The 19,710-nt window shown below is 45.3% G+C and overlaps 1 protein-coding gene across 4 annotated transcripts in view; it reads right to left on the bottom strand.

Annotated features, from left to right (window-relative positions):
• SGCZ (sarcoglycan zeta) overlaps window positions 1-19,710 on the bottom strand; it is a 6,780,780-nt gene that overhangs the window by 539,593 nt on the left and 6,221,477 nt on the right. For all 4 annotated transcript variants that reach the window (XM_069631598.1, XM_069631597.1, XM_069631596.1 and 1 more), the window contains one exon: window positions 1,916-2,038. In XM_069631598.1, the coding sequence (XP_069487699.1) occupies window positions 1,916-2,038 (123 nt within the window). The remainder of the gene's footprint in view (window positions 1-1,915; window positions 2,039-19,710) is intronic.

The following is a 19,710-nucleotide window of genomic DNA, read 5'->3' as shown; positions in this document are numbered from 1 at the left end:
TTCTTGTTGACAGGATTGAAGAGGGCACATGTTCAGTGGTAAAAACATTTAAATACATGTTTTCTCCAGGAGCTTAGTCAATGGCTTTGGCAGAGGGATCTTTTCTTGCAGGCTTTACCTGGGCAAAAAACATGGTCAGCCTAGTCATTGCAGTACACCTAAACAGTAAGGAGCAGCTTCATGGACACTGTGAATCCTACAGATTCTCATGCCTTCTGGCAACAAAATTTAACAAGATATTATGCTCCTTTGCTAATTTACCCGCCTGGAGAAAGACCCTTCGGGGTTGACGTCTGTCGACCCTCTCTAGACAATACGTCTACACTACAACAAATAGAAACACACTCTGAAAACACAGCAACACGTGTCAGATCCTTTCTTTAAAGGGTCAACCAAGCCTTTTCCCATTGCAAGGTAACCAGGACTTTTCTGCACTTTGTCTACAAGAGGTATTGGGTTTACCTCTTCTTACCTGTGACCCTGCAGAGATAAAACTCTATGCAACACATAAATACAGAGCTCAGCACTGGAGTGTTTATTTCCTAGAACCCACCCTCCACCCCACTGGGCAAAAAACTTTCCTCAGACATATTTTCCAACTTCATAATTCTGCTAGAAGATCATTAAAGTTCTTATGAATGGAAATCTTTGGAGCAATTGCACAAAAAGAGCGTACACACTCGGAAGGATTTACTGAGTCCCTGACATCTGACATCTAAGATAACTCAGCCAATGTACTAGAATGTAATGGCATAGCCAGAATTGTCTAACAAGTGGGGCCTAAAGCTTATGTAGTTGGGCCCACTGCAGTGACATTAACAGCTCTGACTTCCCACACAGCATTCCTGATTGGGCATTTAGAGATGTTGGGTGGACCTTGCCCGCTCATGTCCTACCCTGCCTACAGCTCTGCTGGAAGTTCTCCTGGCCAAACTAATTCTCATTTAAATTCAAGGTCATCCTCTAGAGATCCACAAGATTACACAAAAGATGAAAACATTTAAACAGGTAATTATGAACAAAATGATCCAAAGTATGAAGCATTTGTATACTCTTGGAAGGTATGCAGAAAGAACAATGCTGAACACAGCCGCATCAGTAAGATATCTACATTGCATAACCTGCAGCCATGCCATGCATAATGCCAGCAAACACTATCACCTCTAGAGATTCTACTGCTCAGCATTGGAGACATAGACCACAGTGCTCCTAAATAGAGAGCTGTATTCAGCAGTAGATAAAGTGAAAAGGCTGAATAGTAAAACAGTGTTAAGACCATCCAAGCCCACAGGAACTCTATACAGAAACACACAAAAACAAGCTAAAGGGTTTAATTTGATCATTATTTGTGTTGTAGTTGTATGCATGTATGGGATTTATAATCCACAAACCAAGCTGGAAAGAAATGGGGTGCTGTATATGGGAGACACAACATGAATGTTATGTGCAGGGTGTCAGGATAGCGGTGGCGCTGGGGCAGGTAGGGTGGAGAGCTATGGAGGGGAATACATAGGGTTGAGTGGATAGGTCAACGATTGGTGCAATGTTCTTTGAAGAGCCGGGTCTTGCAAGGGGCAATTGCACCTAAGATGAATAATCGTATTATTAGTTGATTGGACAAGGATTAGGTTAATCAAAATAATGAAGATTCAGACTAAATAATAGGATCATTAAACACGTGTGGGATTAAGCTCATTCTAACAAAGACCATCACTTTAATACATTTTGAACCAAATGATAAACCTTATGATAAACCTTATGGGTCTGCTGATGTGACTTCTACACAATGCATCACTCTGCAGTTGTTCAAACAATACATAATGGCAGACAAAAGGTTTTATTTCTTTGCTCATGTAGAATGCCCATTGACAACACCTTGTTCTGATGGGATGTAAGATTTAGAGTGATATGTTACCTGTTACTCTGAGTTTCTCAGCACCAATGGTGATTTCATCTTCATCTGCAGAAAACAACACCTTGCCACTTTCACTCTCTCGCACTTCAAATCTTTTACACTGGGCTTCTACAGCATCAGCACCTAAAACAAATTAAATCAAATTATGAAAAATTGTGAAACGTTCTGAACATCCTGTATTACAGACATTATAATGCGTTTAGTGTTGCTAAGAAACAACAAAAGCATGGTCTTAAATTCATCAAGCTTTAACTTTATCTCATACACTCATTCACCACCCGCCATGTCAACCTCATACTAAGATGACTGTTATACTCTTTGGGGACCTTGTGACATGCTGAATGCGGAAGATCATCTTCTAGTCCTTCCTGTTGTATTGGATCAATGTTTTCTTCATACGTTTTGAATACAGTGGGTTGTGAATACTGCATTTTGTGAATAGTGTTTAATAATAATGTGATACAGTTTAGAATATAAACTTTACACATATGTATATTAAAGAATAAAATACAAATATATAACATCAAAAAAAAGAAATCAAACAATATTAAATAAACAAAAATAAACAAGCCAAAATCAAACGGGACAAGGGGAGACATATGTTCCTAGTTCAAGACAAGTTGTTCTTATGATCAAGTTATCAGTGATGTATCTAGTTAATTTGTCATCGTGTAGTCATATTACTTAGGATTTACACTAATCAGTGTCTCCCCTTTCCTGGTCTAAAGAGCTGTATATACTTTCAGCTAGTTTCATTAGAGTGAAAGTCAAAAATTCATAGACCTAATAAGAGGAAGCAGTCTTTTAGGACTTATGATATATACTTTAGGTCTGCCTAGTCCTATTCGAATTAGCGTAATTTAACTGTTATAGGACTAGATGCTTATCGCCAAAGATTTCTCGATATTCAGCCATATGCTATACATCGCTGTTTGAGTTTTTATAGACGTTGAATTTAAGCTATGATGCCAAAACCATGGCTCTTCTATGTGGGCAGGATTATGGACCACTTTCCCATAACATTGTTCATATATTTCGAGCATTGTAGGGCAGGCTGTTAAAAGGTGCATAGCTGTTTCGTTGAAGGAAGAGTTCTTGCACATACGACAGTATCTTTCGTGTGGTAATATATGTTTCTCTACCCACTTATTGGCTAATACCGGAAGACAATACTGCATTTAATACGTTAGATATACTGCAAATATGTAATATGAATTCATTGTGTTAGGAAAGGTTCATGAATTCTATTTTAATAAACTTATTGTATTACTACAACATATGAAACTTTTGTTAAAGTAGCAATTCATCCTTTTTTACTTCTGTTGCCTCAAATTTACACATATGCCTTACCTTGTTTGTGTGACCAAAATAAAAGGAAATATATCAACTATAGATCTGGCTGTGCGAGTGATTGGTCCACGCCCCATTGGTTAGAATCATTTCCTTAGCATGTTTCTCTACTTACTCTACCAATAGGATTGTGTGCCGTAAAATGTTCATGGCCCCTACGATCGCCAAAATTCCACAATCTGAGTGGCTTCAACCTCCTTCCGTCTCAGTGATAGATTAGAAAGTGTGTTGCCACCGCAGATGGGGAAAGGACACATATGTGTGTGTGCGCGTGTGTGTGCGTGTGTGTGCTTGTGCACACGCACGTGTGTGCGTGCGTGCATGTGTGTGATTTCATCTTCTAAGTGCTGACATGCCAGCGTTTTCTGGAAAATTGTGATTTATTTGAGGACAAATTTCATATTAATCCAAGTGTCATCACGCTGATGTTTCCCCAGTTATAATGGCTGAATGTTATCCATGTACTCAAATGAATACAATCACACATTGGATGCAAATCAAAAAGAAAGCCCCCAACCATAGGTACATTGCAAACTGCACATGTGTCCTCAGGCCACACTCTCGAGCAAAGAATTTGGGTCGGAATTATTTAGATGAAAAAACAACTGTTATATGACATGCACATAGAATATGTGTCTCCTGACAAAAAAAAAATAAAATAAGAAAAATGTGTGTTTCCAGCAACAAACGAAGATGACTATTGCCACCACTGCTTCAATTGTAGCCTTGCTGATACTACACATTGCCACCACAGCACTGCAGCTGGTAATTGGTTCACAGTTCGCCCATTGTGCTATAATTGCTTTCCCCAAGTAATCTCTTGACCCTGTTTGACCCAACTAGTTTCTCAATGTTTTCACACAGCGTCATCCATTGTATCAAAGGGAAGCTGTAAAGCAGTATTCCAAATCCCAGTTCCTATATAATGAGCCTCTGTGCATGGAGATTGTATCTCCTAATTGGACACATTCTGTTTTTGGAGTGCTGGCTCAGAAAGCATTAGCTTCTGATTTCACTTGAGTGGTGAGTTATTTCTATACATGACCTCTTACCTGGACTTTCAGGAATTTCATAAATGAGCATACTGTGAGCACTGGTTTGTTCATGTGCCTACCAAATCTCAAATGTCACCTAAATCCAAGGGACTAATTTAAAAGTTGTGAGCATGCTCTTACAAATCTTTCTTAAACTTGCAATTCTGTGCTTGCAAAAAAATTAATTTACTGTGCTGTTTTGGAAGATGACACTGCATTGGGTGATACCTTCCCAGGTGCATATTTCTTTATTTCTTTATTGTGCATTTGTTAGGTGATCATACATCAAGTAAATTGTGTTTACTTGGCAATAGGGAGGGAGCATGGGGTAGAAAACATGGGGTAGAAAACAATTAATATCCTGGAGGATAAAGACAAACCTACTAGGTCTTGTGAGCATTCCGAGCGTGCAAGTGCAGAAAGAGGAGAAGGAAAGAGGGGGGTAAGTGCTGGAGTGCTCATGCTTGTGAGTGAGCAGCAGGTGTAAGTGTCCAGTGTAGGAAGTGCAAGGGAACTTACATATGTAAGAAAAAGATAGATGGGTAAGTGCAGGCCTACAGTTGTGAAGGCCAGTAAGTGCCGAGGCAAGTGCAGTGTGTAGGCAGAGGCTGAAGGCGATTGGGTGTGGGAGGCCAGGGCCCCGAAGGACACATAAGGGTTCTAGTCACCAATCACAGTGACTGAGAGTTTAGCAGAGGACAGAAGAAGGGAAGGAGGAGGTGAATAGGAAAGTTTTGAGGAGCCTCTGGAATTTGAGTTGGACCGGCTCAAGACAAAGAGGAAGGGGGAGGTTCTTCCTTAAGAGGGAACCAGCTGAGGAAAGAGATTGGCCTTCGGCCCTCTGTTTGATGAAACGCTTGACAAACTGAGAGTTGGTACCAGAGGAACGTAGAGGTCTAGATGGAGAGTAGTAAGAGCACATTGCAGATAGCCAGGGCCCCGGCCCAAGACAGCCTTATGGATGATGCAGAGGGATTTGAACTTGATCCTTGCAACAACTGGGAGCCAGTGGAGAGTTTTTAGGGCAGGAGAGATGCGGTCCCTGGGCCTGCGACCAAAGACAAGTCTTTCTGCCCCTTTCTAGCTGGAGTGGTCGTAGAGAAGAAGAGGGTCAATTCAAAAGAGGCTATTGCAGTAGTCTAGCCTAGAGAGAACCAGAGCTTCATAAACTTAATCATAACATATAAAGAGACCATTAAGTAATTGTGTACCCTCCCAAGAGCAGTCTGTGTAACTGTGTCAATGCTAATGTCCTATGAGAACAGATATTTTTTTGTATTATTATTGTTTAATTTTTTACATGTAGAATCCTTGCTGGTATATATGTCTGTAGAAACTCAATATAGACTAATGTTAGTGCTTTTGTTTCCTCAGATTTGATGCGCCTAAGCTTTATGAAATTTAAAGGTACATTCCTCAACCAATGAGGACAGTGAACAGAAATAAAAAAAAACAGTGCAACAACTACAAAAACAAACGAAGTGGGTGCAATGCGACCCTCATATTTCAAGTGCAGCTACACAAGCCCCAATGCACTTCAAGCCATGACCAAAGGACATCAGTTATGTTCTCACCATTACACATGATAACCATTATTAAATTATGAAAGTACGTAACATACATCAGACATACACTTCTAATATCCATAGACATTTGCAATCTACCACTTCCATACCAATGATCTGTGCTCCACCACACAATGAAATGTAATGCAAAGAAGTCGTATACAGCACACTCAAAGCCATTTTGGTGGATTCTTAGCACATGGTTTGGAAAAGTAAGGGAATGTTTGTTGGAGGACAGGAAGAGGCAGGGGCAAAACAGGAAGGGTTGAAGGTACTTGCAGGAAGTACCCATTTCTTGTACCAGAATGTTTTTAAGTGGTTCCCGGTGTTGACACTTGCGGTATTTGTATATCCAAAGGGGTAAGCTGTAGTATCATAACCTTCCAGGACTGCCAACAGCACAGGGATACCAGGAGAGCGGGTCATCTAGAAGACATGGGGTGTGCAAAGGGTAGGAATTCGAAGTATTGTGGAGTGGTACAGAGAGAGAGAGAGAACTCTGCATGACTACCCTGGAGTTAGTGATGTGTGTAGTTGTACCAGATGGTGTTAGGCTTCAGAGTAATGGAACACATATGTGTAGTTTAAGGTGGAAAGAGACACGTGAGTTGGTTAGCAGTGATGCACCAGAGACTGGTGGCAGTAGGGAGGGATGCTAGTTTGGGCATGTTGCTTCTTTTCGGTTCCAGCAAGGCAAGTGCTCCTGGATGGATTGAACTGATTGCAGCAGTCTCCATGTTATAGTTTTCCTTGTCCCAGCCTGTTCGTGTCCTTGAGGTATTTTCTGCTAAGGAGGCAAGGCTGGCAAAGGTGACCCAAACAAGCCTAGTCTCAGTAGTGCTCATCTCTGAAACTTTGTTCTCAAATGGAGATCATTGAGTATGAGGTTTGTATTGCACTACGTGAGTAAGACTGATGTGATTGGAGCGGACATTCAAAGCATACGTATTAGCTCTATCAGCCTTGTGAACAGACATTTCATTTTTTAAGGAGCTTCCTGATGTTCAGGTTGTCTTCCACAGTGTGTAGACACCTGCTATGAAGATAGTAATGTTGTTTGCCAGGAATGACCAGGAGGAACCTCTTTGACTCATCACTAATCCAGATGGCTTTTCTGGTTGAGTTGTGCGATTGTTACCAGGGCTGCATTGCAAGGTCAAAGCATTGCGATGGGTGCAAAGAGGATGAAGTTCTTTGATTAATTTCTAGGCCCTTTCCAAGGAAACACATGATGGGGATACACTAGGTTTCAAAGTGTATGATGTGTTTGGCTTGGAGCTAATGGAGTGCCTGTTGTTCCTGATGTTCAGGTTGTCTTCCACAGTGTGTAGACACCTGCTATGAAGATAGTAATGTTGTTTGCCAGGAATGATCAGGAGGAACCTCTTTGACTCATCACTAATCCAGATGGCTTTTCTGGTTGAGTTGTGCGATTGTTACCAGGGCTGCATTGCAAGGTCAAAGCATTGCGATAGGTGCAAAGAGGATGAAGTTCTTTGATTAATTTCTAGGCCATTTCCAAGGAAACACATGATGGGGATGCACTAGGTTTCAAAGTATATGATGTGTTTGGCTGGGAGCTAATGGAGTGCGGGTTGTTCCTGATTTAGTAGGAGTTTTATTGATCAGTTTTGTACTCTTGGTAGCTGGTCCAGAAGCTATGCCCGAATTCCTCTCGAAATGCCGTTGTTGCAGGTTTTTGAGTACTATGCCGAAGGCTGTATGCATAGACGTTAGGAATGACATGGTGTAAAAAATGAACCATAGTTGAAAGAATCAGTTTCTTCTGACTTGATTTTTATCAAGTGAGGGCATAGTTGTTGATGTATGCATCATGTAGATGTTGAAGAGAAGTTGTGACAGTCTGGAAATATGAGGTACCCAAATGTTAATATTACAGGAGGGATTTGAATGGGGATGTGTAGGTAGGATATGTCCTGTTGACAAGAATTATATGTTCCAATGATGTCCTTGTAGAAGGATTCCATGGTTGATGGTGTCAAAGCCCACAAAGATATTCAGAGTGATGGTGGCATTTGGTGTGTACACTTCAGTGTTGTTCTTTGGCAAATCCCAGTTGGGAGAGAGAGTTAATTCAATGCCCCCTCATTCATCTGAATCAAAGATGTGACTCATGTATGATATTGTTAAAGTCATAATCTCACGATTTTATGTTGAGAAACAATTCTTGGCGATAAAACAGCGGCTTGTGGCGTCATTACGGTTCGCCATATTTTACCGTCATAAAAGCGACTTAAAATGTGCAAACATTCATTCTTGAGGAATGGCATTTTCTTCTATGGACAAACAGGTATGTGCTAGGAAGAGGGATACAAACCCTTGTAATAGTATTGTGGCTTTGTAGATGTTAGGTGGGAACAGATCGTCTGGTCATCTGCTAGTTGGCTGAGTTGACTATGCTCATGAATACCTGCACAAAGAAAGGGCAAAAGGCTTCAAAGGCAATAAGGCTGTTTTATGTGGTGTGATTTTATTTCCATAATTTACTGTTGCTTTTTTTGTTTGACTTTTTCTGCAGATGATCTTTGGTCCATGGGATGTCAGTCAAGATGGCATGTATTCAGTTGCACAGTTGTTAAGATGGAGTTAGTGTGGAATTTCATGCTTATGGGTTCTATAAAGATTGACTGGTTTTGAAAGTTTCCTTCATGGGGGTGTTGTATGCCTTCTATGTGTTGTGTGAAGAGGCCGTTCTCTGCCTTTACTGTCTCTTCTCTGTAGATTGAGAGTTTCTGGTAGTGAGTAAATTTGACCTTCACTCACATAATATTTTTTCCTCCAGGGTTTCAACATCTGTTGATTTTCTTTCATGTGCTTGCTGAGGTTGACGTTATACCACCTAGCAACACTTTTTCATGGCAAGATTATCAATTGTTTGTGATATGCACTCATGAAATATGTGGAGTTCTTCTCTATGATTTGTAGTTAGCAGGAGGAAGTGGAGTGACATCTAGTTGCTTTGAGGGCTGAGAGGAGGTCCTCAAGCTTCACTACCTCCCATGGTCTGACAGTAATCCATGGAATCCTGTTGATTTTAGGAACAACTGCAGCATGGGCAACTATGGGAACAGAACAGTAATATGGTCACCAGAGGGTACATGGAGAGCATATGCAACTATTGTGGGATTTTGACTGAAGAATATTCCCTTTAATGTGTAGCCCTCTCCATATGTGTTTACCCTCATTAATGTGCGGATGTGGATCTCATGATGGTTTGCTGAGAGTGTGTTAGTTGCTTTATTTTAATGTTCCTCCAGGAGCAGTTTGACATCTTCAAGGGTTCTTTGTTTCTTTATTGAATATACTTTGCTGTACTTAATTTGACAAATAAATTCTTAAGGTTGATTTTCTTGTTTTCGTTTTTACTTACAAATATGTTTTGTCAAGTACAGCACTTTGATAAAAACAACAGTGTATGTCGTCTAGGATGGTCATCATTGGTGGAAAGCCACAAGGCTTGGTATTACACCTGTAGATTTGCCTGCAAGCTAAGGGTTGCATAAGGGTGGTCTTCAGGAAAAGAGGAAAGTTAGCATACATGTTGGGATATATTGCCGAGCTATAGGACGTCCAAGATGGTACCCAAGGGTAATACCTTTTTGTCAATGCACTCCTTGTGTATGTGTGTTATTCCTCCCCCTTTGGTTGTTGAAATGTAGTCTGATGGTACACTTGTGATTAATTCTGCATTGTGATAATCTGTTAGACGTGTAGTGATGAAGAAGAATAATACTGTACTGTCTTTCCTGAGAAGATCATACATGCATGGGCTGTATTTTAATACACATATGTTTTTTTCTGGAGGAGATAATTAATTCTGTGCTGATATCTGTTCTCTCTGAGGTGCTTTGCAGTGCGGAAGTTGCTGTCCAGAGTTTACTGTATGTTGGTCTCAGCTTCAAAGAGGCTGAGATGTTTCCTATTGTTATTGGGATCGTGTTTCTCCTGGCTCTGTTCAGTTTACTATGAGAGCAGTAGTAATGACAAATGTCATTTGAGGTGAGTTGAAATAAGATTGCAGATAAATCACAGGCAGGTGTTTATGGATCATAGAATAATTGTTGTGTTCAACACCAGAGGAATGACTGAATGCTCAATGTTGAAAGTACCTTAACTTTCTTTTGATGAATTAAAAGTGGTGTAGACTGGCTGAGACCTGAGGAACATGTCCTACACTCTTTTCCCAGTGCACAACGCTCACTTTCAAAAGCAGGGGGGAGGATGGATATGGAGGGGGCAGCTGCTACTATTCAAGAGAATTTACTGATCACAGCAGACACATTAAAAGATAGAAAAAGAACAAATATAACTTTGCATGCAACAAGGATGGAGATAAACCCCAATTTCCCATCAGAAACAAAACTCTAATACCAGGACATAAAGGACCTGATTTCAAAGCTCAGTTTCTCGTAGTAGTGTTATTATCTGAAAAAAGTTAAAAGTCACATTGTTAGTACTAGCATGCTGTATAATGTTCATATTCAGGAGTTCATGTTCTTAAAGGTTACTCATTTGTGGAAAAAGAGAAAGCACTTCTGCTACTTAAGTGGGTTCACATGTTATGTAGATCTCCTGAGGTCTTTGCATTTCCTGCATGCATGTATGTTTGGATTCTTGCAGGAGCACATCTTTCTTTCATGTGCTTGTGTTCACTATGATACAATAAACGGTACTGCTTGCTCCAAGTATCCTTGGCTATGAAGGTTTTGAATGAAAAGAAAACAGGTTTGAAACACTTGTGGATAACATGTTTGACAGTGAGGAAGAGAGTCCCAATACCAATAAGACATTTTATGGACTTTCAAAATACTACTCTGCAACACCCAGCAATTGTGCCAGTAAAGAATGGACCGCTAGCGTGCCAGTTTCTGTAAAGAGCCTTCTTAGAATATGTGCTTTCCATTCAGCTTACAACACCATTCAGACCCCGGTATCAAAATAATCTTCAGAGACAAAAATCCAAATCACAAAGAAAACTCCCTTTCTTTGTACTCTGATTTGTATATGTCCATTATGCCTGCCTGTTAAATATTTAAAAAATGGTGGTGTGCATTTCTTTGAGCAATTTCATGTTTTGTTGCATCACAGAAGTTGCAAATAAAGACTATAAGAGATAAGATGTCATTATCACACTTATTTGGTTGTGTGCTTTTAAATCCCATAAGAGATTCTTTGAACCTTATATCGGTTTGTGTTTTGATAAAAGGTGGCATGTCCTTGAATTGGGTCTGAACGTTTTATTTAAGGTATGCAATTGACTATACAAGCTCAGACATGGCATGGTGTGCAAAAGAAAACGCAACAATCAGATACATGTAGCTCCTTTTGTGTTAGGTTGCAGGGACCCCTACAATTAGCCAATGTGAATCTAGTGATGTTCTGAAAACCAAAACTTAAGGCAAGAGTAAAACTGTCGGAATGGTGCAGGTGCTACCTGAATTGGTTATGGGAGTATGGATACAATCCTGGAGGATAAGGCATTGACCAATACCTGGATTGATATACCAATAAGCCTAAAGTTTTAATAGTCAGAGAGAATTCAATAGGGATTTAAATTCATACATAGACCATGAATCAATGGAGGTGTTTTAAGACCTCTGTCAGTAAGAAGTGCATGGCATAACACCCTCATTTATGTCTGATAACTCCACAGATACAGATTAATAGGTTTATCATGGATTTTTGTGATTGTATTGCCAGCTTCAAATTAAAAGAGTGCTGCTGATGTTCCAAGTAGGACAACCTTCTATGAGAGTTGTGGAATGATCCTATTGCCTATACTTGTGTAATCTGTATCCCTTAAAATTAGGTGACATCCTGTTGAGCCTTTAAAAGTGTACTTTCTGAATGACCTATTGCTTGATGTGTGAGAATGAGTCCAAGGTGCCCCACCGTTCAAAAGAAGGTGAGCTTAGAGGTCTTCTTTGATAAATATTTGACCAGTCTGTGTAGGAACAAACATAACATACATGCAATGAGAGCACACACATAGTCATTTCTCAGAGATAGTTGACAGAAGGGTGAGATGCATTTCAACGGTTTGTTCTCTATGGGATTGTTTTTTATATTGGCAGCTCATCGAGATATTTGTAGGGTAGTGCTCAAAATTCACTGTCACAGCTAGTGGACAGACCTGGATTGGCGGCTCGAGCATGATGCAGGCATTAAGGAGAATTGTAATTTTATGTTCCCTGGACAATCCCTCATTCAATAAAGGCATGCCATGACACAATTTTGCCTGTTGGCAATATATGTCAAAAACAAGTTAATGTTTTTAAAAATTATTATCATTTTTTCGGGAATTTAAACGTGTTATGCATATGCATTAGTGAACAAGCACAGCAAAGGGAGCCCAGAACAACCAACACGTGTTTGGTAGTTGTGTTGGGGGAGCGTGCTCTTCCCAAGAGAACCTTTTGAAAATTATAGATTAAAGGTGTGCGTTCTACAGGACACTTTTTGTGAAAAACTCCGTAAAAAGCTAAACACTTGCAATCACCTTTGTGGAGTAACATATGAAAACATGTAAGTCACACTATTGGTGAAACATGTTTTCATAAGTCTACGAGCATTTTCTTGATGCCTTTCCTCATTGTATGTCAGCACTCCGATATAAAAAATGATGTTCATGCTCACTGCGCCCATACATGTCCATGCTGGATTGGATGCTCCCATATATGGCAGGATTCTCATATTAAAATTGCACATTTTCTTTTTTTGCATTTTGCCAGCAATCATACTATAAGAATATATGCCAGTGTCCTGATCTAAGAACACATTCCCATTGGCTTTGGCATTAAAGCCATGCTGCTGTAAATAATCATATCCTGACTGGCCGCATTACTGTAGGCCATTCTAATATGTAACAATACTTATCATGTTTGTATCATGCCCAGTGGGGGAAAAAAATCATGCCACAGTAAGACCATATATACAGACTGGCTGCACCAATGTAAGCTAGTCCAGCCATGTAAAAACACATATCAATTTAAATACTTTATTGCAGCAGAGGCATAACATAGTAACAATAAAATAATATCCATCAGTACATGTCACTTTTCAAGTAAAAACAAATTAAATCCAAAAATAAATATATACATATGTTTCATTATAATTCAATGTAAAATCACAAAATTGGTCAAAGTTAGGATTTCTTTGCAATTCATGTATCCAGTTTCTTAGGCCTTTCCTTTGGGATATGTAAGAACTTGGTCAATCAGTTAGCATAGATATGAGATACCAAATTTAAACAAATAGTCCCGACTTTCTAAAGGAGTCGCCAAATGGTTTCAAGACTGGTCTCATCCATTATTGTTTATATAAGATAAACTGCATCATTAATACTTCTAACATTATGTTAATTTAGTAACGTCAAGAGATAATGCCTTCTACGTCATCCATACAATGTACAGATAAACAGAAAATTACCAAAATATACTGTGACCTTTCGCAGTACATACAGTTCACAAACTGAATCTTCTTCTGAGCTGTAGAGCTACACAGTGGTAGGATGGCTAGTCTCATGTTTGTCATTACATCTGTTTGTATTCTTGTTACATCGACTATACTAATACTTTTCCAGAACTGCAGTACATTTAATTCTCAAGTACGCTACCATTTTTATGGGTTCAAGCAACCCACAGTGCCTTCAAATACCCCTCCTCATACACAATGTAAACTGCAGTTTTATAAATTAAACCATATGCACAAATATTATTCTAATGACTGGACAGGCCCAAGTTAGCAAGCTTTCTTTTAATATAGTTGAGTCACTGAATGTGTATAGCATTGTTTGCTTATGAAACATCATGTCAAGTTTCAAGAATGGGGCTCAATGTTGGGACATCCCATAGTTTTAGCTAATATAGTTACCACTTTCATTTAGCTGTATTTTAGTTCGGTCAGAATAGTCAGAGTGCTGCTGGGAAAACTCAGCAAACTTTTCAAGATTGTAGTCTCTTTTTTTCTAATTACGTTTTATTCGAATTCCGTAAGCAGCAGCAGCAGAAATTGTTGGCATTTTATATACTTCTGTTGCACGCAAAAGTGTGCACCCACCATAACACTTGGAACAATTAAACACTGCCATATCTCATCTCCCTAAAGGTGTCATGCCTTTAGCTGTTTGGCCTATCCATTTTGCTCTTTTATGTAGGTGTATCACTAAATAGTGGTATCTATCGACCACCTCAAAAGCAGTCTCCTTGACAGTATAGGCAAATTGATGGTAAATTGGCAGGTTATCTAAAGAAAAGGTAATAGTCTTAGTTCATGTGTTATTAATAGCTCCTAGTGAACATGTTCAATTGTCACTGTAGACCAGCAGGAGTTTTTGAGATTAATATTTCACCATCTGTAAATAATAGAAGCCCCCACATTTCCCTCTAAGTGTGGGGCATCAATTTCAATATTATTCAATTCGACTGCAATGTTGTTTACATATAGTGTATAATAAGACCGACAGGGTGGGCAACACATACCCTTCGTCACTCCTCTGTTAATGCTAAGGGGTTTGGTTAACTGGATCTCCCAGACCTTTAAGTTGAGATAGCAATACCCTTGCGATGGATGGGGATGCAGACACTATTCATGCATCAATAATTGAAACAACTCAGGTAGTTGGCAAAAGGATAACTGATTTAATATCAATTATCCAAAACAGGGAGTACAACAGACATCAACAGATGTCTCAGCATAAGGACTCTCTCTCTACTTCTCAAAGCATTTCATAAAAAATGATATTTTTTTTGTACATGTTCATCATTGATGATGTTAACCTGTGTATCACTAACGTCAACCTAAGTGGCAAAAATTCAAAACCGACAGCTGAATATAATAGGGTCTAAACGGATCATCTATGTATACGATCCATATTTGTTTGGACAGTGAACTAATGTGATTTGATTTGATCAGGTGGGGCAACTAAGCCCTTCCCTTAAATATGTCACTACGAATGTCACTAAATATATGACATCTAATCGGCTACACAACTATAGGACCCTTCATCATGCGGCCCTCTATCATTGGTTACTTTTTAAATTGAGCTTTCAGTGTATTAAAATGCTATTTTCTAATAGATCTGACATCTTCTTGTTTTTGCCCATGTCCTCTGAACAGGAGCTTCGTTCTTTCACATGATTTGGATCTAATGTCAGCTCACCCCAGTCTGATATGGCCTTGGCTCATCCAACCTCGCCTTTCTGAGTTTCGCCTTTAATTCACTTATTTTCTGACTGCGACAAACTGAAAAAGAGGCCTTACTTCTTTTGCTCAGCACTGCTATAGTACATAGTGGAAACATCCATCTTTTACTGATTCACACATATATATATATATATATATATAGTTATGGTTAAGTTGGTGTTTCCATAGGAAGAGCACTTTTTGGGCGGCTTATAACTTCGCTCCCCCTGGACGAATCCTCACCAAACTTTATAAAAAAAGTATATGGCCCACTCTGAATCTTTTTGGAAAGTTTGGTGAGGATTCGTCCAGGGAAAAGTTATAGGGGGGTCCCAAAACTTTAGTTTTTTCCTATAGACATAATGGGAAAAAACTTTGCTCATGCCTACAGCCCAAACCGCCGGACGGATTTACACCAAATTTGCGTCAGGAGCAGCGGGTTGGTCCCGAAAACACGCTTTGCTTTATTTGGTGTAAATCTGTCCAGTAAAATGAAAAAAATGTAAGTGAAAAAAAGTTTGTGATATCTGTGTTCGCTTCGCGGACACACTTCCTTGTTCGCTCTGCGGACAAGAAGGTGATTGGGCAAGCAGCTTGCGTGATGTCTGCGGACATCTGACAAGCTCTCTCATTGGATGCGGTGAAAGCGTGCAGTACGTCTTGCTTCAGAGACGCCCGCCATCTTTGTTCCTCACATGAGAGGCTTTGTCAGCAGGAGCGGGATCTGCCGCCTGCACAGTAAGTCTTTCGTGTCTGTCTCCTATTCCTCCCACCCCCGCTCATGCCCCGTGTGTCCTTCTTGTCCCCCCCACCCCCACACATGCTCCGTGTCTCCCCTGTTCCTCCAGCCCCCCGCTCACGCCATCAGCACACGGTGGCCAGCGGAGGGCCAAGGAGCAGGATCTGCCGCCTGCACACGAACACCCTGTGTCTCTCTCCCTCCCCCCCACCCCCCGCTCATGCCCCGTGTGTCTCTCTCCCTCCCCCCACCCCCACTCATGCCCCGTTTGTCTCTCTCCCTCCCCCCCACGCCTGCTCATGCCCCGTGTGTCTCTCCCCCTCCCGCCCACCCCCCGTTCATGCCCTGTGTGTCTCTCCCACTCCCACCCACCCCCCGCTCATGCCCCGTGTGTCTCTCTCCCTCCCACCCACCCCCGCTCATGCCCTGTGTGTCTCTCCCCTCCCGCCCACCCTCCGATCATGCCCCGTGTGTCTCCCTCCCCCCCACCACCCGCTCATGCCCCATGTGTCTCTCTGCCTCCCCCCCACCCCCGCTCATGCCCGTGTGTTTCTCTCCCTCCCGCCACCCCCCGCTCATTCCCCGTGTGTCTCTCACCCTCCCGCCCACCCCCCGCTCATGCCCCTTGTGCCTCTCCCCCTCCCGCCCACCCCCCGCTCATGCCCTGTATGTCTCTCTCCCTCCCCCACCCCTGCTCATGCCCCGTGTGTCTCTCCCCCTCCCACTCATGCCCCATGTGTCTCTTCCCCTCACGCCCACCCCCCGCTCATGCCCCGTGTGTCTCTCCCCCTCCCGCCCACCCCCCGCTCATGTCCCCTGATTCTCTCCCCCTCCCCGCCACTCCCGCTCATGCCCCGTGTGTCTCTCCCCCTCCCGCCCACCCCCCGCTCATGCCCCGTGTGTCTCTTCCCCTCCCGCCCACCCCACGCTCATGCCCTGTGTCTCTATCCCTCCCGCTGCCCACCCCCCGCTCATGCCTGTGTCTCTATCCCTCCCGCCACCCACCTCCCGCCCATGCCCTGTGTGTCTCTGCCCTCCCTCCACCCCTGCTCATGCCCCGTGTGTCTCTCAACGACCCCCCACTCATGCCACGTGTGTCTATCCCTCCCGCCGCCCACCCCTCGCTCATGCCCTGTGTGCCTCTCCCCTCCCCCCCACCCCCGCTCATGCCCCGTGTGTCTATTCCTCCCGCCCATCCCCCGCTCATGCCCCGTGTGTCTATCCCTCCCGGCGCCCACCCCCGCTCATAATCCGTGTGTCTATCCTTCCCGCCGCCCACCCCAAGCTCATACCCGTGTGTCTATCCCATCCCGCTGCCCACCCCTCGCACATGCCCCATGTCTCTATCCGTCCCCCCGCTCATGCCCCATGTCCCTATCCCTCCCCCTGCTCATGCCCCGTGTCTCTATCCCTCCCCCGCTCATTCCCCGTGTCTCTATCCCTCCCGCGCCCACCCCCCGCTCATGCCCCGTGTCTCTATCCCTCCTGCCGCCCAGCCCCCGCTCATGCCTCGTGTCTCTATCCCTCCCACCGCCCCCCCGCTTATGCCCCGTGTGTCTCTCCCCCTCCCGCCCACCCCCGCTCATGCCCCATGTGTCTCTCTCCCTTCCCCCACCCCCGCTAATGCCCTGTGTGTCTCTCTCCCTCCCCCACCCCCTGCTCATGCCCCATGTGTCTCTCTCTGTTCCCCCCCACCCCCGCTCATGCCCTGTGTGTCTCTCCCCCTCCCGCCCACCCCCCGCTCATGCCCTGTGTGTCTCTCCCCCTCCCGCCCACACCCGCTCATGCCCTGTGTGTCTCTCTCCCTCCTCCCCACCCCCACTCATGCCCCGTGTGTCTCTCCCCCTCCCACCCACCCCCCACTCATGCCCCGTGTGTCTCTCCCCCTCCCGCCCTCCCCCCGCTCATGCCCAGTGTGTCTCTCCCCCTTCCGCCCACCCCCCGCTCATGCCCCATGTGTCTCTCTCCCTCCCCCGACCCTCGCTCATGCCCCGTGTGTCTCTGCTCCTCCCGCCCACCCCCGCTCATGCCCCTTGTGTCTCTCCCCCTCCCGCCCACCCCCCGCTCATGCCCCGTGTGTCTCTCTCAATCCCCCCACCCCCACTCATGCCCCGTGTGTCTCTCCCCCTCCCGCTCATGCCCCATGTGTCTCTCCTCCTCCCGCCCACCCCCCGCTCATGCCCCGTGTGTCTCTCCCCCTCCCGCCCACCCCCCGCTCATGCCCCGTGTGTCTCTCCCCCTCCTCGCCACCCACGCTCATGCCCCGTGTGTCTCTCCCCCTCCCGCCCACCCCCCACTTATGCCCCGTGTGTTTCTCCCCCTCCCGCCCACCCCACGCTCATGCCCTGTGTCTCTATCCCTCCCGCTGCCCACCCCCCGCTCATGCCCTGTGTCTCTATCCCTCCCGCCACCCACCCCCCACTCATGCCCCGTGTGTCTCTGCCCTCCCCCCACCGCCACTCATGCCCCGTGTGTCTCTCAATGACCCCCCACTCATGCCAGGTGTGTCTATCCCTCCCACCGCCCACCCCTCGCTCATGCCCTGTGTGTCTCTCCCCCCCCACGCTCATGCCCCGTGTGTAAATTTCTCCCTCCCGCCCATCCCCCGCTCATGCCCCGTGTGTCTATCCCTCCCGCCGCCCACCCCAAGCTCATGCCCTGTGTGTCTATCCCATCCCGCTGCCCGCCCCCCGCACAAGCCCCGTGTCTCTATCCCTCCCCCCGCTCATGCCCCGTGTCTCTATCCCTCCCCCGCTCATGCCCCGTGTCTCTATCCCTCCCGCGCTCACCCCCCGCTCATGCCCCGTGTCTCTATCCCTCCTGCCACCCAGCCCCCGCTCATGCCTCGTGTCTCTATCCCTCCCACCGCCCCCCCGCTTATGCCCCATGTCTCTATCCCTCCCGCCGCCCACCCCCCACTCATGCCCCGTGTCTCCCTTGTGTTACCCCCACCCATGCCCTGTCTCCCATGTTACCCCCCACCACTCGCTCATGCCCCTTATCTCCCTTGTGTTACCCCCCCACCCCTAGCTCATGCCCCGTGTCTCCCTCCTTTCCCCCACCCCCCGCTCACGCCCCGTGTCTCTCTCCCCTAACTCATGCCCTGTGTCTCTCTCCCCTTCCCCCACCCCCCGCTCATGCCCTGTGTCTCTCCCCTTCCCCCCAACCCCCGCTCATGCCCCGTGTCTCTCTCCTCCCCCCCCACGCCCATGCCCTGTGTCTCTCTCCCCTTTCCCCACCCCCCGCTCATGCCCTGTGTGTCTCTCCCCTTCCCCCCACCCCCTGCTCATGCCCCGTGTCTCCCTCCTTTCCCCCCACCCCCCACTCATGCCCTGTGTCTCTCCCCTTCCCCCCCAACCCCGCTCATGCCCCGTGTCTCTCTCCCCTGTTCCCCCCACCCCCGCTCATGACCTGTCTCCCCTGTTATTACCCATCCCCCGCTCATGCCCCGAGTCTCCCTTGTGTTACCCCCCACCTCTACTCATGCCCGTGTCTCCCTTGTGTTACCCCCCCACCCATGCCCTGTCTCTCCTGTTACCCCCACACCACCCGCTCATGTCCCGTGTCTCCATTGTGTTACCCCCCACCCCTAGCTCATGCCCCGTGTGTTTCTCCCCCTCCCGCCCACCCCCCGCTCATGCCCTGTGTCTCTATCCCTCCCGCCACCCACCCCCCGCTCATGCCCCGTGTGTCTCTGCCATCCTCCACCACCGCTCATGCCCCGTGTGTCTCTCAATGACCCCCCACTCATGCCACGTGTGTCTATCCCTCCCGCCGCCCACCCGTCGCTCATGCCCTGTGTGTCTCTCTCCTCCCCCCACCCCCGCTCATGCCCCGTGTGTAAATTCCTCCCGCCCATCCCCCCCTCATGCCCCGTGTGTCTATCCCTCCCGCCGCCCACCC

The sequence above is a fragment of the Ambystoma mexicanum genome, chromosome 6q (assembly GCF_040938575.1).
Source record: "Ambystoma mexicanum isolate Mex_15411 chromosome 6q, UKY_AmexF1_1, whole genome shotgun sequence".
NCBI classification, from domain to species: Eukaryota; Metazoa; Chordata; class Amphibia; order Caudata; family Ambystomatidae; genus Ambystoma; species Ambystoma mexicanum.
This window is presented reverse-complemented; position numbering and strand designations above follow the sequence as displayed.